Source organism: Coloeus monedula (assembly GCF_965178545.1).
Source record: "Coloeus monedula genome assembly, chromosome: 4".
Lineage (NCBI taxonomy): Eukaryota > Metazoa > Chordata > Aves > Passeriformes > Corvidae > Coloeus > Coloeus monedula.
This window is the reverse complement of record NC_138784.1, coordinates 7,441,762-7,468,095: the sequence shown is the minus strand read 5'-3', so window position 1 is coordinate 7,468,095 and position 26,334 is coordinate 7,441,762. Positions and strand designations below refer to the sequence as shown.

The 26,334-nt window shown below is 38.7% G+C and overlaps 1 protein-coding gene across 5 annotated transcripts in view; it reads right to left on the bottom strand.

The window, feature by feature from the left end:
- Positions 1 to 26,334, bottom strand: part of SOX5 (SRY-box transcription factor 5) — a gene marked incomplete at its 3' end in the record, with an annotated part of 288,287 nt that overhangs the window by 64,709 nt on the left and 197,244 nt on the right. For all 5 annotated transcript variants that reach the window (XM_082280572.1, XM_082280570.1, XM_082280571.1 and 2 more), the window contains exon 8: positions 17,699 to 17,784. In XM_082280572.1, the coding sequence (XP_082136698.1) occupies positions 17,699 to 17,784 (86 nt within the window). The remainder of the gene's footprint in view (positions 1 to 17,698; positions 17,785 to 26,334) is intronic.

The window sequence follows — 26,334 nt, the reverse complement described above, 5'->3', positions numbered from 1 at the left end:
GGTTAACGAGCGAGGAGGTGTTTGAGTGGGTGTGAATTAGGGGCGCTGCTAAAATAGAAGCTATTTTAACAGTTCTGTGTTTAATATAGTCTGGAGCTCAGTATTTTTTTTTTCAGGTAAAATACTCACACATTCCAAAGCTAAGAGTGACTTTGGCAAAGCACAGATAATACCTAGGCTTACTCATATTACATGGAGTATTACAGAGGAACTCATGCTTCTATTTCTTTTCTACCTCCGTCATTCTGCCCACAAGTCTAACATAGATGGAATGCTAATGCTTTCATTTCCTGTGTTCAGAGACTTTCCTCAAAACTTGGATATTTTCAGCGACCATGACAGAAAACATCGCTGATAGCTGCTCTCCCCCATCCCTGTACTCCACAAGCCATCCTCACAGCAACCCATTACAATATGTTCTAACATCTGCCTCCTCTGATGATGTACGGCCTATTTGATTGACCCTTTTTGTGCTGCTCCAGGACTGGCTGCTCCCTGCAGTGGGAGGGTGAACAGCACTCATTGCTTCTTCAGCTAGCAACTGGTAAATTTAACTCCATTCCAGACTGGGAATGTCAAGCAGGTATTCTCCTTGCTTTGCAAGGAGAGCAGTAATACCCTCCATACAGTCCCTTCCTTTATCATTATCAGGGATAAGGAATCCAGAACAATCCAGAATAGGGGAAGTCTCTGGGCCCTCTCTTCTATTGTTTATATATGAAATATTTCTGCCAATTAAATTTTTCCATGACAAATATTAACATTACCCAGTGTTTGTGACTCCAGAGTGGGAAGGATGAATAAGGCAAGGAACAGTTCAGTCCTCCATTACGCAGGGATACTACTTGTTTTTGCCAAAGTCAGCAACTGCAAAATATCTCTCAACTTCTCCAGTTAATACCACGGCACAGGACAGGCCTTTGCTCAAAGTAATCATATTCACCATAATAAAAGCTGCGTCTGAAGTAGCAAAAAAGCACTTGCCAATATCACAGTCATTAAATGCAATCCTTACTCTCACCATCTATATTTCTATCATGTATTTAACAACATTAACATCAGGATCATTGACAACTGTCCAAAGTCATCAGGCATGAAATGGAAAGAATATGGCTATGAAAACATAGGGAAGCAATGCACTGAGACCAGCACAATGGGATATCCCCACTTCCCAAGGACGGAAAACTCTACTGACACAGGGAATTAAAAGTCTGCACTGACTCCTACTCAAAATTCCAACTGCTACAGAAATACAGAGTCACTTGGTCTTGCTGCTCCAGGCCTCACCAGCCGTCACAGAAATTTTCTGACTTTATGGTCCACCATTACTTGCTTACTAACTGGAATTGCCTAGGAAAATGAAAAAGGAAATTGAACCACAGGAGAAAACTGACACAAAGTGGGAATAGTCTGAGCTAATCACCCTCATCTCCCTTTATAAAAACTAGAATGGTACTTGCAATACTATGCCAGATGAATTATACATGTTAGGCATCCATGGCTAAAGGTTATTCTCACCCTACCATCCTGAATAAAAAGCCAGGAAAAAAGTAGCTAGTCTGTGCTCAGCACGTCTATGTCATTTTTTAAAATTTTGTGGCAGCAGCTGAACTTAAAGTGAAACACGCGTCCTCTCTGAATCTCATGAAGAACACACCTCTCCTTTTTTCTTATTATACAAGTCAGACGGAGAGCAACTTTGTCTTCCTCAAAGTCATCCAACTGGTAAGGCACAGAGCTGCATTTTCAGGACAGAACATGTGGGGAAGGGCATATAACTCCTCCAAAGTTGCTTGCAAATTACTTTGGCTTTGTGTGGAGAACATATATGTTAACATAAAGTAGAGTGTGAACCCAAGGAAAATGAAGACAAACACTGACAGCTGGCCAATCTTGCCCTTCTTTACTGTGTTTGCCTCAAATATAGTATGTTTGTAAGAATGTGTGAAATACTTCTGAAAATAACAGTTATACTCTGTTTAGTTTTAACAAGCAAAGGAACATACAATATACAATCCTCCTCAGAAGGATCTGATTTACTAAAATTCATGGAGAGACATCAGCAAATTTCCAGGAGGAGTTAAAAACCTAACGTAGTCAATATCCTGTGAATTTTGGAACTTGTGTATTTCATTCTCGCATGTCCAAGGTTACAGAGGTTTTATTTAATAATTTGTTTTTAATTTTTATCTTCAACTTAATGTTTCCCAAAGAATCAGACCAATGCTTATACCATACACAGTATCTTTCTTCCAACAGTGGGGTGTTATCACATTCCAGAAGGACACTGAACAACAATTTTTGTTTTTCCATCAAGACAGGCTGTGGAAGATGGATCTTTGCCTCCTGCATCCCAGCAGCGACTGGCAGTCTGTCTCTCTCATCCTCCTCTTAGAGAATTTTGAGAAGGAGATTCACACCACTAGGATACGATGGACATATGCTGCAGGGCTCATCCCCAATTAAAGAAGATCAATTATAGTAAGTTAGATCTTTGTCCTTCAAAAACACTTATATTATGCAACTCCAAGCCCTTTCCTTAATATTTAATATACTACAAGTATAGGAAGGGTCCACTGGAGCTTTCAATTGCAGAAACTTTGACTGAAAGACAACAGTCATCCTGAAGGGCCTTTTTCTTTAATTTACTGTGTGAGGGGATTATACTGATTTTAATAAGCTTAGGATAATCAAAGTCCTAGAGGATGCACATCACAGATTTTCTCATGAGATTGAAAATATCTTACCTTTCAGTGTTGTTTATAATTAGTGTCAAATTGCTCCCTTAGAATCATTGTTCTTACAGATGACACCTATCAGTGTCATCACTGACAGCTTTTTTAGACTTTTGACCCTCCTTGAAAGTAAGGCATTGTATGAACTGTAAATTGTTTTGACTAACAAGACTGGTAGCAAGTAGGATATGTTCAGGGGCAGTATAATGTGTCCTAGAAGGACTACCTGGCAGTTGCAGACATGGGGAGACTCCCTTCTTTCAGACTTCCCCAGTCAACTGTAACCTCTTTAAGCTGAGTTGCCACTTCTGAAGTAGCTGAAACAAGGAGCCCCACAGATGTTTTCTGGTCTCACTGGCCTAGGAAACTGGCCTAGGAAATCTAAGAAGTTGTTGGCAGTATTATCCCTCCTCACTCTCCCCGCTGCTTGTCTTCCATATTCTGATGGCTGTTATGAGATCAGCTGTCATTCTTTGCACCAGGGAAAGATAGATGGGACACACCAACCCCAACCTAAGTGACCTTTGGATGTGACAAGATTTTTAGGTCAGTCCTGCTAAATGGAAGCCTTGGTGTATCAAGGCTCGCCTCAGGGTGAAATTTCCAGTGAATTTATTATCTCCCAATGCCCTTTGGACTGCTTCCTACCATCAAACACCATGGCAGCATTCAGAACAGGAAGAAATACATTAACTGGAATCTGATCGTTTTAAAAGGTTACAGCTGCCCAAATATAATTTAATTTCATACTTGCCCTTTGAGGGTTTGGTGTATATTTTCATTTTATGACTGCAAATGATAAAGCTCTTAAGATTCCAGGCAATAAAAAGGAAAAGGGGGGAGAAAGTATTTTAAGGGTTAGAAGTCTATTCAGTTCATAGTCAATGAGAAAAGTGACAAATCAGCTTTTTAAAAAAAAATCTTAACATTTCCTCTGTTTTTAGTAGTAATTTCTTTCCACACTTGATGGGGAACAATACCTTTTAGTGAAATCAAACCTGTAATGCCACCCAGTGTGATATGAAAGAAATATTTGCTGTGCAAGCATCTACCTATCCTACATCCCTTAAGGACTTGCTTCAGAGGAGCAATTAATGGAAAGTGAAATAAAGTAATAGGAATGATCTGTTGCAAGAAAATAAAAGAAATCAGACTTTAGAAATGCTTAAATCTAACCAGAATACTTTGAGTTTTAACTGCGTAGGCCATGGTTCCTTCTAGAATCCCTTCTAATTTCTTCAGGTTATGTAGATAGGTCCATCTCCCCACACCCACACAGCAGGGTAAGAATCAGGGTCCTCAACACTGTTTTTGGGACAGCGGTCAGTTTGGTTGGAGTCCCACACCTGTGTGATAACAAAATTCTAAAGAACAAGTATGCAGGATATGACATCCTAGTACACAACATGAAATACTGGGAAATGATGCTCACTCTCTCTTTTTCCCCACTTGAAGTGGAAGCAAGTACTGAAACACAAGCTACCACAGAAATGTGAGTTTGGCCAGCTTGGACTAGATGTAGGAAATGTTAAGCACTTGTGTCTTTCACTGTATTCAATGAAAACTGCGTTACCAAATGAACACCACCTCACCATCAAAAGGTCTGATAGAATTTTGACGACTGTTTCCTTTCCAAACAACAAAACATGAAAAAAATAAAACAGCTGTGGAAAGGAGGAATGATTAAGTGCCAATGTTGCATATCCCATTTTCAAAGCCACCGTAAGAAATTAATTATTGCTGGGCTCCCAAATCCCTTCAGGGCTCTTTAAAAATCTTTCCCAAACACAGATTGATACACACTGTCTGAATTGCTCTCACCATCACTATATCAGATCAGTGTACAGCAAGAGGCAAAGCTGCCATGATAATGGGATAAGTAGGGATGGTAGTCCTGAAAGGAACTGTATTCCGAGGCAGCTATTGGCATAGCAGGAGAGTGAGTTAAATCAAATGACTGAGCAAGGGAATTTTGCCTCTCTGCCCTGCTCAGGTGAGACCCCACCTGCAGTGCTGGCTCCCACCCTGAGGTCCCAGCACAGGAAGGACATGAACCTGATGGAGTGAGTCCAGAGGATGACACAAAGTTCACTGTGGGAATGAAGCATCTGTCCTACAAGGAAAGGCTGAGAGAATTGGGATTGTTCAGCCTGGAAAAGAGAAGGCTTTGAGGTGACCTAAATGTGGACTTCCAGTACCTGAAGGAAGCCTACAGGAAAGATGGAGGAGCATGTAGTTACATGACAAGGAGAGAATGGCTTCAAACTGACAAAGAGTAGGTGGAGATTAAATATTAGGAATAAATTTTCCAGTGTTGAGGCCCTGGCACAGGTTGCCCAGGGAAGCTGTGGCTGCCCCATCCCTGAAAGTGCTCTCAGCCAGGTTGGATGGGGCTCTGAGCAACCTGGGCTAGTGGAAGGTGCCCCTGCCCATGGCAGGGGGGTTGGAAATAGGTGACGTCTAAAGCCTCTCCCAACACAGGCCATTCTGTGATTCTATGATTCTTATCTATTGCTTCCCCTCAACACCAATAAGCCCTAATTTGTAAAAAAAAAAATGGAATATTGAACAAATACTAATGCAGAACTACTGTGGAGAAAGCAAGAGATTTTTAAGGACAGTTTAAACTGCTATAAAACATAGCACACCTATCAGTGTTTCTAATGTGAATTTTGTAATTTTCGAAGTTCAGAGTTTAATGGTAAAATCTACGTGAGACATAAACTAGGACTTCAGCCATGTTCTTGTGCCAAATTCAGCTAGATCCATTTGGTTCCTTTAACGAAAAAAATATGCTGCTGTATTCTATGGTAATGGCCTAAAACACTTTAATAACACTATCACAAGCTGTACTGTTTTGGTGTATTAACAGAGAACACACTGTTATAATTTATAAAGACTATTTTGAGCCACAGAAGGGGAAAGAAAGAGAAAAGGATTTGTTGCCAGGTGCAATTTTCACATTCCAGCCTGGAGAGAGGAGTGACCTGCAGAGTTGACACTTCACCTTCAGAAGGGCAGAAGCCACTGGTGTTGCTGCCCAGGTGTGCAGAGGGACAGGCATCCTTCCCCAGCCCTGCATCCACAGGGAGACAGACAGGAATGAAGCTTTTTGGGACTCCTGAGCATATCAGGCAGGGGCATGGGTACCACCCCTCATGGCACCCTATGTCTCTGAGGGATTAAGCTCATCCCCTTGAGCACAAACTGGCAGCCCCAGGCCCCTTTGGAAGAAAGAGATACTGCACCTATAGGAGGGAGCTGGAAAAAACCACTCCACAGCAGTCCCCAAAGACAATTTGAGTACCTCAATATGCCACAAACAGATTGCCCCTGTCACTGGCTGCTGGTGCAGGATGTGGCACAGCTGTGGTTGGTTCCTAAAGCAAAGTACAGCTTGCAATACAGTGAGAAGCCTCTGCTGCAATGCAGATTTTAAATAGAGAGAGAAATCACTCTAAACAGCAAGACACAGAGGTGCAGATCTAAGTAGAAAACGCTTTTGAAAATCTCACTTTCTACTACCATGACAGTGTTTGATACTTTCTTACTGCTTTCCTGTTGTATTGATAATCATAGGATACTTATTTATAAGCTTCCCTCAGCTTAAAACACACACTTTTTAAAAACCATTTTTCTTTCTTGCATACATGCCTTTTCTTTTGCCTTTTTTTTGTATGTTTGCCCATTAAGGGAAGATAACTCACACAGTAGCTTTCTGGCAGCCCTGTTTTCTGTAATTCCAGAGTCTGTCATCCTCCAAGACAGATGATTTAACAAATTTGCAGCATATTTCCAGTCAGGTAACTCATCTGTGATGTGACCAGTCTCTATGGCTAAGGGTTAAGAAATGTAAATCCAGCAGTCTGCACTACTTTTTTCCTTAGTTATCCAATGAATGAAACAGAAACAGACCACTGCTAAAAATGGCAGGGAGTTATGCAAAGTGAAAGGTTTTAGTATTAGGTATTAGACTCCAACAAGCAGAGCTCATGCAGATTGCAAAATTTTAAAGCTAGTCTTGAGGACTACTAGGAGCTACAGGTACTGTTGCCCCCAAATTTTCTTGTCAGATTGATCTTACAAAATTCACTAGAGCTGAAAGCATTAAGAACCTCTGAAAAGAGAAAAAGGACTTGAGGAAACTGAGCCTACATATTGGGGAAGAAATTGCACTCTGACTTAACTTCAGGAACAAGCTTATGCTATTCAGGCACAACAGAATAATTAAGTTTAACACTGTGAAAGCTACATCTCCAGATACTAAGGTATCTTCTATTGAGAAAAGTTCAATTGATGACTTTGGAAAGAAAAACAGAACAAGCATCCTGACCTCAGTGGTTTGTTGTCTAACGCTTTGATCTACGCTCTACAGTAATTAGGTATTTCATAGTTTCAAACTGTGCCTAATATTAGCCCCCATTCATAAAAGGGTGATCAAATATCCTGGCTGGTAACTGTCAAGCCTGGCAAGGAATCAGACTTAATAAAAGAGAGGGTAAGAGTTCAGAAACTTCTAAAGGCTTGCACTGTTCTTGCCATATGCAATTTATATCACAGGCCAGTGACGCACTCCTCACGCACACATTTACTATTCTGCTTGTTTACTTCTATCCCATTCTGCCTTGTCAATTCAAAATGACCTAAACTTTGGACAAAAAAAGAATGGTCATAACATAGACTGTAGTAAAAAACAAAACATAAACTGAAATTCTTATACATTCATATATTATACCAATCTGCATCTAACAACAAACCATGTCATCTGATCTAAGTACAACAGAGAGCAAGACTTCAAGAGAGAATTTCAGGTGCTATGTTTTAGGATGAATAAAATGTAGTAATTTGATTAGTGTACCTAAAGAAATAAGTACGTAGTAAGTACTTAGTTTGTGTAGGTTTGTCAGGGTTTCTCCCTGTTGTTATTTGTAGCATTGTTCCACAAGTACTGGAGCATGTGCACGTTGATCTGCAGTTTTCCTGTGTGTTTGTCTGTCGTGATGCTCTGCGGGGGGACTGTAAATACACACTACTGGCAGACTTCAGCATGAAGACAATGAACTCCAGAAATATTTGGAAAAATTTCCTAGTCTGACTGCAGCTTTCATGTTTTACAGAAGGCCCATGACCCCCCCCAGTTTGTGGTTTCAGAGTGAGTTCCCCCACAGCCAGCCAAGCTCCACTCAGTGTGGTTTCCCCTCCTCTCCCCCCGCTGGACAGTTTGCTCAGGATTATACAATCTTATTTGCATGATTATATAATCTTCTTTTCAGCAACATGTCTCTGAAAAGAGCAAACAACATAATAGGAAAACCAGTAGTGTAAGCCAACTCTTTCAAAACCCAGTGTCTGGAATGTGCAAAGGACACAAAGTAGGTGGGAAAAAAAAGTTTTTTTGGTTCTGTTACCATATTCTTCATACAGACCTTTCCCAGGAGCATTAATTCCCAATGAATGTAAGCCATGAAACAATGTGAAACATAAACATCTCATAGGTCTGCACTGTTGCCAGTACAGGGAGTGAAGCATCTCAAGGTATGTACAGGGGCTGTTATTTACTTCTTCAACAGAAGTTACTTTGAGGCAGCGTAAGAATTCTCAGATGGTTTTTCCCCACCCTGGCTTAAAACACAGGTAGGCAGGTGCTGCCACTGCTATTTTGACACTGGTTTTGTCTTGTAGCTGGTTGAACTCACAGCTTCAACAACACAATTCCAGTGATCTGAAGCCTTGGTTCTATCACACGGAAGTATAAAAAAAGTCCTAGCTGATACAGATGCCTCCACTCCTTGTCTCTTCTTTCAAACACTTCAGACTTTGTCTTAGGACATTGTGTAAGTGAAGACTGTCATATTCCAATCTGCGAACAGGCTCTTCTGCTGGCTGCTAAAACTACTTATGATGTCAGGTACTTCAGCAATATTCATCTAAAATTAATGCCTTATAAATAATCAAGGAGTAATCTGCTTCCGTCTGTCAGGCTAACCCCAAAAAGGAAGAAGTGTAACATTTTTTCAAGAGAAAAGAAATTAGGGATGACCTGACCTCACAAGCACGCCTGCCAGACAGTTACACACTCTTCCCTGCATGACCTATTTTTCCCTGCTCACACCACCGAGATGTTTCAAACAAATGGCTAGTAATTCAGCCTGCTTGAAACACAGAGGGTTGCCACCCAAACAAGACAGTTGGGCATCTTAATGGCTTTGTCAGGTTTCCAAAAGTTTTTAGTGACTTGTTATCTCTTCTCAAGCTGAAATAGAGCTCTATTTAAGTAGTCCATGAAGGACAATGTTAAATGTTTCACTTTTCCAGAAATAAGGATACCGGGTATGGATCACAGCCTAACATTTTGTTGTATATTACAGTGTATGAATGGCCTGCACGAAAAGCATACTGACTACATACATGGCGTTTTAGTTAAAACACAAAGTAACATAGGGAATAACTTACAGCTAAAAAAAAAGTCTATAGCTTAAGTTAAGTGTTCCTATAGCGTAAGTTCCAATGTTGCAATACTTCCAACCTGCTTTTGAAAGCTGCTCAAAACTACTCCCTAATGAATTCCCATGAGATTCAGAGAACATCTGTTTCTATTACTAGAATCAGATTCTGTACCAGTTATCAAGATCCCCATCAGCTGTAGCATGAACCACTGAACACCTGCGGGTTTTCATTTTTTCCATTTGAGAACTCCACAACTTTCTTAGCAGAGACAAAGACCAATGTGTCATGATAGAACAGTCTACCTAAAACAGGTTAACTTTTCTGAGACACCTTTTATATCCGTTAAAAAGATTAATGTTCCCCTAGCAGAAAATCACTGAATTATATTATGATCAGATATACATGATCACTACAAGAAAAAGACACAGAAATGGTCATCTTGTGCTAATTCAGAAGAAGAGAAGAGAAATCTTGTGGCAAAGAAGGACAAAGCAAAATGGAAACAACACAAGTGATGAGGTGAAAGAAAAATAGAATAAATGTGTGCAGACGGAAGACGAGGCAAAGGACTTGCTATCCTCATGCTGGGGCTTGTACGTAAAGAGAAAACACTATGAAGCTGAAAGCTGGCAAATAGGAAATAACACTGAAAAAATGTGCTATTTCCATTGCCCAAATGTCAAACGTGTTCTAGGAACCCAGGGAGTGGGGGGAGAAAGAGTAACAGCTGCATAAGCATCTCGTAACAGGTTCTTCTTAAAAGGGATTTCTTGAAAACTGCTGGGCTCTGACTCTGGCCCATGTAAGCTCAGGAAAGTCAGAGAGAATATTGGCTGCACTTTTTCCAGGCAATATGCATATGTTCCTTAGTATGCAGAATGTCTCTGTATGTAATTGAATTGTTGTTTTTGCCTCTATTAATACATATGCAAATGAGTCACTTCTGCAGCTGTGCTGTATTAATCATATGTGTGCTTCTGTCTGTCTGCCCTGCAGGCTCAGGGTCAGAGGGAGGGGGAAGAGGGAATTCAGTCTCTTTAACCTACAAGAAAACTCACTCATGGAGACAGAGGTCTGCTAGCAAACAGCAGGCCTGAGTAACAACTGGAAGGCAGACAGGCTGGTCATTTTTCAGTCTTTTTTCATTTTTCATAGATATGGATGGAATCTAAAAGTTACGCAGAAAGGACTGTTAATCTAGATAAAATGAATATGCTACCACTGCTTATTCCTTCCCCTGGAGGGGGGAGGGAGTTTTAACTTGACAACCCACAGAATAGCCATGATATTGTTTTACCATGTGTATTACTGTCTGTAAATGTCCACTGTGCATGTGCTCAGATATTCACAGTGCTCAATAAAACACAAAGCATTTCTATGTAGTCTGTTGTAATCAGTGTCTTTCCTAAATTGATTGGATTCTGATAAAATGATGCGATCAAGTTTTTAATTCAATTCTATTTTAATAGAAGATATTGAATTTACCCATAAAATTGTGTAAGATTCTATCAAAGGCACAAAAGGGCTATTTAAATGCCAACTACAAAGCACATTTACCCACCATGAACAAGATTTATTTGAGCTGTGTTCTGTGGTTCATGCTTTTACACAATCTACCACAATCTCTAGTTCTCAGCAGGTATCCAGAAAGTGAGGACCAGTTGCATCTTAGTGTTGCAAGGCTTGCTTTTGAGTTAACTTTTGAGCTTTTGAGAGGAACTTTTTCCATTTAAAAATGTAGGGATTTTTAAAAGATGCTCTTGGCAATCAACAGCCTCTCACCCCACACCTTACTTCTATAGTTTAATGAGTATCTTAAAATCATCACTAGGATTTCATAAAAAAAAAAAGGAACCTTGGAAAGATAAAATTTTTCAAAGACAATTTACCCCACAACATACAACACAGAGATCTTCACTCTGGTTAGATGGTTGTAGCTTCTTTTACATTAAGAGTTCTGGGCCCCGCATTTTTCTAGTTGAAGGACCTTGGTCTTCACTGATCTGTTTTGAAATGGCCATCTTGGCTACCCATTTGCAGTACAGGTGGCAAATATCTAGTGGTCAACACATTCATCTAGTGGTCAACACATTCACTTACAAAGCCAGAAGGAAGTAGTGGACAGAAGTAGGGAATATGGAATCTGCACAATGCAACAATTTAAAAACTATTTAGAAGTGCATCCAACAAAAAACATTGCTTTATTACTCCTCTTATTATTGTCATTTGTGATGGCCATCAGAAACAGCACAACCATACACTGAGCTAATGGCAGAGGGACAACTGCCATTTTTGGTTATGCTAATGAGAAATGTCACTTTTCATGTACTTAGTTGCTTTTTTCCCCAGATGTGTGTGCTCACAGTGAAAAACTAATTCTACTTTTTTTTATGCTTAAGTGGATTTCATGAGTATTATAATATTGTAATTAAACTGTGCACTAATGATTCATTCCCTACAAACAAAGTCAGAGTCCAATTAATGAGAACAGGTAGAGTGAAAAAACAAACAAGGAAAGGATACTGACTCTTGCTGTTAAAAAGCCAGCTTAGATGGTATTTAAAGGAAGACACTGCCCAACAAAAAGAAGGAATAACCTTGCAGCACTAAGAAACAGTTTACTTTCTTGTAAGCAAAGAACTGGTTATAGTAATATCCCAAAGCGGTCATGAATGCAGACTGCAGAGTAAATGAATAATGGATAAAGTATTGCCATCTCTTGGCGACATTCCGTAGGGACTATAACGGGGCACCAGACTTTCCTTCATCAGAAATAATTCATGTCTTTGCAGCTCTGGCAACTCGACTCCCCAAAACAAGGAAAGAATGAAGTTTCCAATATTCTGATGCATCACTACAGTGTTTGTACAGCTTTTTCAGAGTCTTCTTTCACAGATTTGAGGTGTTGTAACACTTAATCTGGCAAAACTGGTTGTATCTACAGATTACAGCAAGAAATTAGGAAGAGATATGCAAAAAACCCCAATTATTACATGTGCTTGACAATTAATGCATGACAATATGGTAACATCTCTTTAAGAGCAAGGGCAAGTTCTGTCCTCAGCAACATTTCAAACGAAACTTAAGGACATACTTCAGAGAAACAGCGTGAACTGACAAGTGGAGATATATAGCTCAACCCTGTAACGGTGCAGAAGCCAAAAGGAAGCTGGCATGTAAGGAAAAAAAAAAGGTATTTGACTGAGAAGGCTTTACTTTTACTTCGTGCTTTACTTTTGTTTCTTAGGCAACAGATGTTTTATGGAACACTTGTATGACCATTGGAACACTCTGCCTCCTGATCAGTCACGTTAAAGTGCTCTATCCCTTCCATTTCCTTCATGTAAAACAAACACGGAGACTACAGATGGTTATGGATCCTTAAGATACCTAGAAGCAAGGTTTTCCAAAGGAAAATTGGTACTGAGTCAGACACCTAAATAACAGCAAGATGAAGAACTTTGCAAGGCCCTCAAACTCCAAATAGGCTTAATTCTTCTCAAAATTCAATCTCTTACATCAGTGCCTGCTTGTGGCCCAAGTATTCCCAAAACTGTTGTCCAGTTTTTAAAATTCCATTTAAATTCAGTCCTTGGTATGCATCTTACCGCACAACTAAGAGTATAGTTCTGTAGTAAGAAAAAATTAATTGATCCAAGTACTTAGTATAGGAAGTGGAATAAAAAACTGGCCAGACTGTTTAAGGTCTAAATATGCTCATCATCTTTATACCAACAGTCAGAGAATCCAGGACTCTTCTAATGACTGGTGTTCAGAACTGAGACACAGCTAAAATGCTTTCACACTTAAGACACTGATGGGAGGTTCTCTTGATTCATACAGTGACAGATTTGGACATGATGTTACACACAATCACCAATAATTATGAAGTCCTGTTTCATGCTAAGATGAAGAGGGAAGAAAGTTTGAATGCTGGCACTCCAAACTTTCTTGGGATGCTTTTTTTCCAAGAGCAGATGTTTGCAGGAAGTCTGTATTACATCAGACTGCTATACTGTTTTGACAGGACACAAAATGTCCATACAGTAAGACTACATAGGCAGCTGTCATTATTCATCCAGCATTATCTTTCAATGGAGTTATGGGTATATACAGCATTTGTGTAACTGCCAATTAATCAGTTATTGTCACTATCTGGTTATCAAACAAGCAATCTGGGAAATCTGAACCATTCCGACTCCCAATGATGTGGATTCCTCTCAGTTTTCACACCGTGTGATCAATTGCTTTGTTTCCTAATGCTTAGAAACTGCGCATGAAATATTTTTTATCAGAAAATAAACTTTCAGATACAGTTTTATAAATAATTTTCTCAGACTTATGAAAACATCTATTTTATACTTAGCTATGCCCAAGATGACTGGTACTAGAATAAACCCTTCAGTTTAGTTTGTGCAATACTTGTTACACCATATCTATGTTTACAGCTTTGAATGTTGATCTTCAAGATGGAAATTCCCTCATCTGCTGAACCATATAGGAAAATATCATGTTCATATAAGGTTTACAATAGTACTTTTGGGCCATTAGCCTTATTCAGTAAAACACAGTGACAATTTATGTTCACGTTTTTTCTCATTTATTTGAAACATAATCACCATCCTGTGCACCACTCTTGAAGAACAAGACCAGATGATGTTTATGAGGGGAAAAAATTTACGTAAGAAACTCACGTGCTTACCCAGAGGGATTTTACCGCAGTAAAGTTCAGGACTGAGTTTTCTCATTAACAGAGGAAAGTTAAACCACTTTTTTTCTCCAAATGGCATTTTTGTCATTAAATGTGTGAATGAGTGAATACACAGGGCTGATAGACAGCACTTTATCAGAGGACAGGTTCAAGCTTGCACTGTTAGTTCCAGCTTTTCCAACATGGCCCCATCCATCTACTCCCTTTGCAACATCTAACTATTTTAAGTTTTAGCTTCCATTCGTTGAGTCATTAGTCTCTCTGTGGATACTAGAAATCAAGGCAATCCCGCACGGCTAATTGTGGCAGATATCAGATGACAGAATCTGTACACCCCAGTGGGGACTCAAAGACAGGCGGAGAAACAGGGGGCTTCGGATTACAAAGCTGTCACTGCAAACCAACAGGGGATTTCAAAATGAGAGATTACATTTTCACTGACAAAGAGTTTCCTTGCCACAGAAAAACAATCAGGTGTTAGTTCTTCTTCCATAAATACAGTGCGCATTTCTTTTACAAAAACAAAATTTCAATTTTGACATCCAGGGATAAAAAAAGTACTTCCTCTTGACCTGACAGTACACTACAAACACCATGACCTGACCTAAAATTCTCTAATGGAATAACAAAGATGTGTTTATTGTTACACAAACAAACAAGAAAAATTCCTTGGCTTTGTCTTCACTGAGATAATGTTGTGTATCGAATTTTGCTGGGAGCAACAAACTGAGCATTGTGTCAGGTCCTTTGATCTCCCCTGCTTTAAGTACACAAAGTCTGAAAGATGAGTGATAGGGAGGATAAAGAAAGAAGAAAAGAAGGAACATTCCACTTTTCTGACCTTTTACTGTCTGATGACCAGGCAACAGAGGGTGTGTAGGGAACACAAGCATTATAGGTAATGAAGGGGAATGTCTGAAGTAAGAAGTGTTTCTCCTTGAAAGAGACTCCGAAGCCATCTAAAGGTGAGTTTGGACCAAAACCATCATGAATCTTTCTTTATGACTCAACAAAGTCATCACTGAGCTAAACTGGATTTGAACAGAGTTTGGAAGGCACAGTCTTTCCAGTCTAGCAACTAAGTTCAGCTCCATTCATGTTAGCATAGATGAGCATCCATTCTGAGTCCTGTATGATAAAACCTTTCCAGAAGGAAATCTAGCCTGACTCTTCCAAATGGCACTAGAAGTTATGAGGCATGTCCAACTTCTATCAGATAGATTGCACTGATAGCTAAAAATCACTGTTAAGATGTGAAACAAAATCAGCTTCAATTTATTTCTAGCATATACATGGCCTTAGACATCAGATCTAAAAAACGTAAGAGAGTCTACTGAGCTAGTAATTTGAGCCTCTCTCACTGACTGGCTGCCAAACTCTCCCTCTAATTCCAGACGTAGCAAAACAACACAGGTGAATTTGGTCAATATTTTCATTTTAATGTTCTCCTTTGCACAGAAACAAGAGGCCTTTGAGGTTCTCAAATTTTCCATAACCTAAAGTCATCCTAAGATATTTATGACTGCAGTCACTTTTGCACAAAGCCCACCTTTTAACAAGAAAACTGTCATTGTGATAAAGCCTATTTTAATCAGGATACTTCAGCCCACAGCATGCATAGATACAGCCCAAAGCTGGTCCTGAAATGAAAGTACACCATCCTACCATCTTACCAGAGCACTGATGCATTATTTTAGGACTAGCTTGAAGGACTGCAAAAATAAGAATTAGAATCAGATCGTTGTTTTCTCATTGCTAGCTAGCTCCATGTTTGTTTTTCCTTTTTCCCTCCCTCTTTCTTCCATATGTCTGTTCGTGTGTTTGACTATTATAAGCACTTTATCAATACTGACGTTACGCCTCAAAATTCATTTCAGAGGGATGACTTTTATGGCTCCCATGATTCTTAAGCCGCCTACAGTATTTGTAACTCAGAGAATCAGAAACTAACACTCAGACAATGTTGCTTTTCATACAAAGGCACAATAGGAATGAATGTATTAACCTCTGTGGTGCATGGAATGTGTCAGCTTACACACTGGCAGCTATTTCTGTGAAACTCAGCTAACTTCCGCTGGCTGTGTTTAAAAAAAAAAAAAAAAAAAAAAAAAAAAAAAAAATCTTCCCCAGAACTATATCCCACGCTCTAGTATGCTGGCCAAACAACTGAAATATCTGATGTCTGCTTCATACTGATGTGGGCCAAACTGAGCTGGAGAATGCATTTCACACATCCCAGTTATAAATGCCGAGCCTTTCCAAGCAGGTATAAAGCTCTGCTGTTCCATGTGACTTGGCAAATAAAAATGAGCAGAGAGATGCATTTGCAATGGAGAGCTTGGGGTTTTTTATGTTTCTAGAAAAGAGTGGCAATCCAGACTTTGCAGAATTAGAGATGATTTGGATCTTGATTTCCTCTCAGTCCCAAATATTACTTGGCTTCATCCTACCAGCCAAGAATACACGGCAGGTAGCAAAATTCACACTGTGGTAATGGACATCACATTTGCTTAATTCCACTGACTTGACAAGGGTTTTGTAGCTGTTCAGGAATATCCAAAGACTTGCTATCATTAAGACCCATGGACACTAATGCCTCCAAAATTCAGAATACTGACAGTCTGAATCAGATACATCTGGCCATCAGGTCAACTCTTTAATGTAGCTGAAAAAAACTCAAACCCTTTTGTATCTTTCCACCTGTTTTCTAATTGTCTATGTTAAATTAGAATAATCACTAATTATCTGCAATACAGCAGTGCCTAAAATGCTCTGGGTACCATAAAACACAGTAGGAGGGGCTAGTTATTGCTCTGAAGAGCTTATGGTCTAAAAGGACATAATCATGTTAACCACTTTTAAGCAGTTTAAAAGTGCTTGTCAGGACAGAGCTTTTCTGCCTGACAATCTATTTCCTTTCGGTATTTTACAGCCTGCATGAGAACGATCTAATGGAAAAGTGTCCCGGTTTCAGCTGGGACAGCACTGGCTTTCTTCTTAGTAGCTGGTACAGTGCTGTGTTTTGGATTTAGGATGAGAATAATATTTGATAACACACTGATGTTTTGGCTGTTGCTAAGTAGTCCTTACTTTAAATCAAAGATTTCTCAAGTTTCTCATGCTCTGTCTGTGAGAAGCTGCACAAAACACTGGAAGGCAGCAAGGCTGGGACAGCTGACCTGAACTGGCCAAAGGAATATTCCATTCCAGAGAACATCATGTTCATTTTATAAACTGGGGACAGTTGTTCAGGAGGGGTCAACCACTGCTTGGGAACAGGCCGGGCATTGGTCAGAAGGTGGAGAGCAATTGTTTTCTTGGGTTTTATTCTTCTCTCTTTTTCATTACAATTGTGGCTATTACTATTATTGTATTTTACTTTGTATCAATTATGAAACTGTTCTTATCTCAACCCATGGGTTTTACCTTGCATTTCCCGATTCTCTTTGCCATCCCACTTTTGGCAAGTTAGCAAGTGGCTGTGTAGTACTGAGTTTGTCTGGGGTTAAACCATGTCAATAAGAAAAGCAAACGTACTGCTATGAGGAAATTCAAAGTACAAACCTAGTAGTAGTTAACAACTGAGTAGGAGTAGACAACTCAGACACAAAAATGTAACAAAAACTTCCAGCAAGATAAAAGGAAAATGTGTTATCATTTGATGACTCTTTTGCTTCAGATGCAAATTTTATGTGAAGAGAACAGCCCCAAAACCCCTGTTAATTGCATTGTGTTCCAAAGGAAGAGAAAACTGGTTTTCATATTTACTTAACCTTTGCCTCCTCTGCATTGTGCTGGGACTTACCTGCAGTTGGAGTGGGCCTAAGCCCGGTGTTGCTGCGGCAGCAGCTGCCATGGTAGTTGGGATCAGCTGAACGGGGTAGGGGTCACCTAAGTAAGAGAATAATAGAGGCGTCAGCACCTTTTATCTACTCTCCACCTGCAAATTAAAGTCCTGCATTCACTCTTTCCAAAAGCCTTCTTTTGTGTGCCTTGTTGAGGCCTAATGAAAAGCTCTATTGTGCAGCCTTTTACTAACACTCTTTTCACAATTCTGGCTGAGAGAGGAATGTGAATAAAAGGCACAAGCAATTAAGGCGGAAACCTCATCCTTTTTCATGATGTATTTAGGGAAATGGAAAAAAAAAAGTGCACATTGATCAGAAGGCTGCACTTCAAAAAAAGAAAAGAAAGAAGATGGGGGTGGAGGAGAAGAAAAGGAAAACAGTACAACCTTGATAACATCACAGCATTAGAAGGGAACAAATTTACAAGCTTGTCCAAAATATGAAGTTAACTAAACTCCACTCACTGTTAGTAAACTGAGCCTCACAGAGTAGAAATGGTACTCAATTGACTACTCTGTTTTCTTTGAGGTGAAAAAAAAAATCTCTCTTTAGTGGCAAGGTTTGATCCTACAACAGGAAAAAAGCACGTGAAGCTAAGGAAATCAGATACAAGCCTTTGAAATCCCTGCACCAACTCCACTTCACGACTCGAGATTCAATTTTGCTTCTGAGGGAAAACTACTTCAGTTTTAGTAAGAACTGCATTATGCTTAATGAGGTAAGGGGACCCAGTAAAGGTTTTAAGAAAAATTGCAGGCATTTATAAAGGAAAATTACCTGAAATGGCAAAAATTGAGATGGAGACTGGCACGTTTTAATCATACGGAGTGCTCACTTCTGGTCCCTTCTAACATATCTGATTTGTTAAAAGAAACTTCATACTACCCCATCCACAAAACTATTAAGAAAACTAGCAAAACGAATAAGAAATGTAACACACATTATATTGTTTATCCAAGTGATAAAATGTTTTAACACTTTCCACCAAAATAAGGCTCATCAGAGCATTTCTGTATGTCCCTCTGTTCTGGTAGCAAGCCTGATTTCTGTTGTACAAAAACAGCCAGTGGAAATAAGATTACAGAAAAAGCAGAACAATCTATCACGAAAATTTACCTAAATATTCCTGTACATTTCACTAAAAACCTAGATTAAAAGTTTTCCCCTTTATTGTGTTTTTTTTTAATGGACTGGGTGAAAAAATAAAAGAGACAATCGAGGTAATGCAGGGTGCTCTGTACAATTATTAATAATTAGTATTGAATTGAAATTTAAAATGTTATCAAGCCTTAGTTACAGGAAACTGAAAACAAAGGGAAAGAAATTTATCTGATTTTTTTAAAATGTTAGAAATAAGCTGTGTTGGTGTACACACATTCAGGAAAGTTGCTAATGTTTATTTTTCCCTTTTCTAATATAACCTTCTTTAGACTTTTCATTCAAGGATTTTGATCTCCTCCTGTTACCAATTAAATACCACAACTTCTAGTAATGGAGGACCAGCAGAAACCGGGCTGGCAAAGTATCTTAACAGATACTTAACTTAAATATCTTAACTGTGCACGTTTATATTTAAGAATACCTTACGTAATGCTTTGCTGACTGAAGCCTCACAGTCCTTCAAGGCTGACCAGCCAAGCAATGCAAACTAAAATGTCCACCCAGGCATCCCCATTCCCAAGTGTTTGCACCAGCCCCAGGTCACAACACTTCTATTTATTTATTTGTCAATAGGCAACAGATTTCCTGACTCGCTTGGTTTTCTTTTTCTTCCCCAGAGAATACCACTGTTTTACATTTTCCAATTTTATTTTGCTTTCTAAGGCACCCACCTTCCTTTTCATATCATGGACTGAATCAAAAATTTTTCTGACTTGAAATTTTCTGGAGAGCTATCTTGTGACCTAAGTAGTGGGCCTTAAACGTGTGAAGACACAGCGAAAAAAGAAACAGTGAGTGTCAGGGTCAGTGGTGTTTAGCAGCTTCCACACCACCAGTAGCCCAAGGGCTGATCTCAGCATCATTCTAAAATTCTCTCTAAAAGAAGACATTCTGATCAAAAAACAGCCATAAAGGAAAACAAAATTTTTAAATTCTCATCTGAAAAAAACCACCACCACCACCACCACCAACAAAAAAAAACCCCACCAAAAAACAAACAAACAAAAAAAACCAAACAAAACCCCCTCAAAAAATCCAACCAAGAATGAGGGAAAAGCTTCTCACTAGGATGCTGATTTTTACAGCCCATTAAATTTTCTAGTTCTGAATGATTTGTATTAAAACATATATACTAAAAGATCAGCTTCCATGCACTCTCCCACATTTCTCTCCACAGACATGTATAAACCTCAGTCCAGCATGCTAATTCGTAACTCCCACTATTCCCACCAATAGCCCAGTGGAAGAGCCAAGATTAAAACCCACAGACAACTCTTCAGACACTTCCGACACAGGGAAGGTTTTGGGACCCTATCCCTGAGGATGCCAAGCACTCATTTATTGACATAGGACATCATATTGACAGCTGCAGGAGCAACTGCCAGCCCTCAAAATACTAACAAAGATCTCAGGTCTTATCTGATAAATACACATTTTTTGCTGTTACTCTAGAATATAGTACATCTTTCTACTATCCTTAAATTTATTCCCATATCAGAGTGAAGTTATTGACTAAGCAGTTTTAGCTAATTTTGAAATCTGAGAAATGCCTGTCTTAACTATTTCATTACATCTTCAGTAAATATCTTATTTTTAGATTTAAGAAGTAGCTACCTTTTTTTTCCCCCAAGCTCTAGGAACATTGCAGGAATGTGAGACAAGACATACAGTTCTTAGAAATAGGTATTTCCGAAGCCATTCTCAAGTCTGTACCACTGAAAACACCAATAAAATCTCAAACAACCATGTTAAATTTTCATTTACAAAATTCATTACTGATCTAATGCATGCAGGCAGGAGCATCTTTCAGCTACCAAAAGAAACATTCAGTGTAGCTGTTTCATGTTCCAAAATACCTCTCTTGTTATGTGTGGACTTTTTGTATAAACAAAGCATCAGAGCAAAGTTTTATTGTTGTTTTTCTTTAGTAGGCCATACGGTAAAATCTGGAGCAGATCAAAGGCTGGGATTTTTATGGTGACAACAAGGTAAAAATTATTTCATTAGCTGATGTATTATTGCCTAAAATATAATTATTTCCCAGCCAGTTGGTGACATCACTTTGAAGAACAGAATTATTCAAGACTGGCTACATAAAGAGAACACAGAATTTATGCACTGGTGATGCAGCAGCTAAAGAAGGGAAAAGGAAAAGTCAGCCTGGGGGAGCTGATGGGGAATATTAGAGGTGTTGGTGCCCACTGTGGGCAATGCCAGTGGACCAAGGAAAAACACAAGGCTGAATCCTCAACTCTGTGCCAATACTTTATTTCTCCGTCCTTCTTCTGGTCTGTCTTCCACAAACACACCCAGAACCTCTTTCCTGATAATTTATGCACTGCAACTTCTTTCAATTTCAAATCACACCTTCATCCTTGCCCAAAATAATCTTCCAAGATCTTGCTTACCAGAGGATTTTTCATGAAGTACATTCACTTTCAAACCACTCTTTCTATGAACTCTCCTATGATCCTCCACCAAAAACACTTTTCTGCAAAAGTTAAGTTGTGGTACAGAGCCAAGTGAACATCCTGTCCCAACACACAAAATAACAGCCCTGTGTTTAGGAACTTGATTTTCAACTGACCGGGTACCAAACTCATGGGTACGAAATGATTCTGTACTTGTGGAAATACAACAATGGCTCTTTAACCATTTATATGTTTTGTGAAGTTTTATCAAAGGAGTTTTTTAAATTAAAAAACATTAAGACTTTTTTTTAAAAAGTGAAAATAAAGCATAAGAGCACCATTCACCAAAACTCTTAAGATGTTTTTTGTATTCCTTTTTCTGTCACTCATCTCATTTATTCTCTTCATGGTGTAATCCCCCCTAGTGTCTTGTCTTGTCTCCTGACAGGCTGCAAGCTCTTCAGAGCAGGCACAATTGTCTTACTTGCTATATAAATCAAGTTACATGCTAATGTTAAATTATAATGTTTTGACAGGATTTTTAAGTTGAACCTGATTGTATGAAACAACAGAATACTGACTTCTTTTCCTGAAATTTTCTTCTCTTAAAAAAAAAAAAAAGGATACCAGAAGAGGAGAAGTAGGGCATTTATTTCCCACTGTTTTTTAAAAACTCATTGTTTACCTCCTACCTATCTCTCAGGGACAACAAATGAAAAAAAGGTGGAGGTCATGGAAGAAGAAGAAAAAAGATAACAGTGTAAAGAATATGAAGAGTATGAAACAAAACCTAACTCTTAAATGATAATTTCCAAGACCAGTATGCTAAACTAAATTCCGTGAAGAATACCAAAATAACCATTTTCTTATAGTAGATTCTGTTGAATGAAAAGGAATTCTACATTCTCTTCCCCCATTTTTGACAAATTCTAGAAAAAGACACAATAATTTTACACTCAAATTATCACTTAAGTGTATTTACAATGAATAATCACAGCTGATGGCCAACTGACAGGTAAGACACTGCATCTCCTCTCCCCAGTCACTGATTCTCAACCTCATTTTCCTTTCATTTTCTTGGTGTGATGGTGGACGTGCAGTAAAAGTAATGGGAGACTGTGAAAGACATAAGCAGTGTTCCCTGACTTCTGTCTCTAGAGATTATGGATTTACATTAATAAGACAACGAGTATGTAGAAGATACCACCAGTGGCTTCCAGAAAGAAATCCAAAGTGGTTCCCTGATTTTCTTTGAGGATAGTTCTGGACAGTACTGGCTGAGAGATGAGCCTGTTTTGTGTTTTTAGAGAAACAATTCAGTCTACAGAAGGGATGGGTTTGGAGGGATCTAAAAGCAACCTTCCAATCCCTACAAGGTGATCAACGAGACAGGCCAGGCTCCTTCTGGCAGGGTTTGCTTGGAGGACAAGAGCCAATGGACATAATGTGAATCAAGGGAGGATGAGATTTTCCCCACAAGGACAGCCAGATGTTGAAACAAGCTGTCCAAACAGAGTTATGCACTCTCTGTCATTGGAACTTTGCAAGGCCCAACTGAATAAAGCCCTGAGTAATCTGATCCTATCTCCTTGACGACCCCACTTGAAGGAAGAGGTTGGACTGCAAGCTTTCTGAGATCCCTTCCAACCAGAATAATCCTATGATTTCAGGATACACATTTTTTAATGTATTTCTATACCTGTTGAGTAAATTACAGTTATTCAAAAACTCCAGCTTCCAAGGAAAGCCAATGTATTTCCACAAAGGTTTGTACACATTCATGAATTTAAAAAATCAGGACTTCATTTTGCTGCCCCACTATGGATAAAAGTGCAGTAATATCAGACATCTTTCATGGCCTAGAAACGGAGCTGAAACTACCAGCCTGTTTTTACAGGACCCTATTATTTTGCTTGTCTGCTTTGTTTTTATTAGAATTACTAGGAGAAGCCACACAGAGATTGGGGGCTATGGAATTCTTTCATTTAGAAACAAGCCTTAGTTGTGTTGTTATATTTTGCAGCCTTGTTTCCTTCCGTTGCATTTGCAACCTTACAGAACCGACACATTCTCATGGATGCGGAGAGGGAAAGTTGTCACCAAAAATTCCTCCTTCTTGCTGTTTCTATCCACAATGCTATTACTCTTCCCTTATCCTGCGGGGAACATGAGGGTTTAGTCATATGCTCTCTCTTTTCCAAGACATAAACAGTAGCCCTGGAAGATGACTAGCATCTTTATAAAGAAGCTACAGTATGTGGTCCTCGCAACACATGGTTTCTATTTTTGTCATTCTGATAAAAGCACAGCAATGTCAATAGTTTTTTCTTGTGATTTGGTGATTGTCAATGACCTGCATGTCAGCTGACACAGCTGACACAGTTAAATCAGAAATAAGCACTCAAATCCCTTTAGAAGACAGAAAAATGGACACTGAGCACTAGTAAAATTATAAGACAATCCACATGATACTCCATTAAACAATGAAACATGTGACTGACTGAAAACCAGAGACACATCAGCAAATTTCCCTGAGGAAGTTTATGGTATTTAACTCCTGAACATTAATTTTATTGTATTATGTGAAGAACCAATTAACTGAGAGCTTCATTTTTATCAGACATCAACATTATTGTTCAGAACATAGATGAACGGTAAATTCAGCATATTTCAATTTTATTAGGCTTGACTTTTTCATCTCTCATATTTTACCAATTTTAAGAGGTAATTAGATATTTCATCAATAACTTTCTGTGTATTATTTTATTTAGAACACTTACAGCAGCAACAAGCTGATATGCAAGACATATACAATGTACCTATTGTATATTCAGATTTTTTTCCCCCTAATTGGATATGGTTGAAATAGTGATTAAAGTGCTTTCAAAAAACCTCGTGTTGATGGCATCTGACTACAAACACAATATAATTTGTTACAACAAATTATCCACAGGGGACAGGAGGAATGGGCAAAGAAAAACAATTCTTGTTTCCAAAATTTGTCATATTACCATAAAAATAACACAGGTATCAGCAAATAAAAGGCTATCTAGAAGCTTTCCTGAGAATTTGTCATTAGCCTGGAAAATGTACTTGGGATAAATCCCATTTCTGGAAATAAAGACTTGGCAACTATTGTTTCCTGAGAGAAGGAAACAAATCCTAAAAATCTCCAAATAATTCAATTTCTTGCACACCTCAGTTTAGAAAACAAGGTGGGTTGTTCTTCATCTTCTACAGAAGAAACTATATGGAATTCAACAGCTTCAATCATCCTGAAAAGCCTCAGGACTGACAGAACACACCACACTGCTTTAGGTGCAATTCAACACTTCCCTTCCCTTTTAACATGACGATCAAATGTTTTAAGAAGTGCTGAAGTGCAGTTTCCTAAATTAATCTTACTTAGCATCACTTATTAGGGAAGACCCATCAAAATTTGGGCTACTCTGTGTATTTGAATGGAAAACTACTGGCAAACAGTGCTGCAAATGCAGAAGCACAGAAACATTCTGACCTGGTCCATTCTAATACTTAGATTTGTTGAAGAAGACCCTGAGAACACAGTTCTCATCCTACCTCCTTCTGCCTTTTTTGTATCCCAGTTCCCAGAAGCAGTACCTTGTGCTTTCCCAAATCTTTATTTCATTCCCTTTTGTATCTCTTATATAGGAGGTACAGCCATGCCTTAATATTCCTTCCACATACAAATCCATACATATATGCATTAATAAAAGGATCACACTACCTATGACTGACGAGCAGCCTGCTCAGAGGCAGAACTATGCAGTTTTTAAAGGGCACAATACAAACTTTTTCTCTTCTATCACTCGCACCATTTTTATGCTTTCAAAGCACTTCTCAAATATTAATTAGCTGTAAATAAATTCTAATTATTTCTAAGAGTGGCCCTAGCAGATCTGTATCATCTGGTGTGAAATCTGACTTCAGTGAAGTCAACAGCAACAGCTCCTCAGACCTCAGCAGAGCTGACATTTCCCTTGCCATTGCTAAAATCCTGGGAGTTGTGTCTATTATCTGGTAAGTACCATGAGTAGAGCCGAACTAGCAACAGCAGGAGTAACAAGTGATAAGGTTATGGAAGGAGAACAAAGGAAGGGTTAAATGACCTGAGCCAATCTGTGGAGCCGAAATGTGGGAGAAGCTTTGGGAAACGCAGTAATCTGACTTCATTTGATTTTGGCATCAGCTGAAATGGAAGGTGCTTGCCTGCTGCTAAAACCAGTTTAATTAGTTGAGATACGGGGGTCAACTCCTAAAATTTGCTCATGCTGCCAGTCACTAACTTAGTTAACAACTCACTTTGAAACATTAGCCCTTCATAAAAAGATTTGCATTATATATCTACCTAAAAATTACATATTATGTGTATAATAAAATACATATAAAAAGGTTCACATGAAAAATCAAAACATTTCAATTTCAAATAGCACACATTGCATGAATAAGTAAGAATAGGGCAAATAAGTAGGTAATCGGTACTTTCCTTGCTAACTGGGGACAATATAGCCCATCACATACTGTCAACTTATTTTTCTCATACGAAAAAATACTTTGGTTGTAAATAATAATATTAAATATTTTATACATGCAATTATATCTAGGTATGGAGGTTAAAAATTAACTGGAACCACAGAATATGAATCTTTTTATCAAATAGAAATGTAATCCTAATAGAAGTTCCTCCCTTCATCTCTGCCAACTTTACCACCACACAATATGCCATAAAGAAAAAAGGGGAAGTGTCAACTTGTGTAAATTGTCCCTTATGTAATGCAAACCATCTGTTTAAAAAAACAAAACAAAATGAAAAACCAAGCCACTCCCAAGCATGATCTGCTATGGAGAAAAAGAAAGAAAAGGAAATGTAGTACATCAAATTGGAAGCCAAAGACCATGACCTGCCATGTAACCACGGAGAAAATATTTACCCCTCTCCTCCCTTTATTTACCCAATTTTGAAAAAGATTTGGAAAAGCATAATTGAATCATTTGCTCTG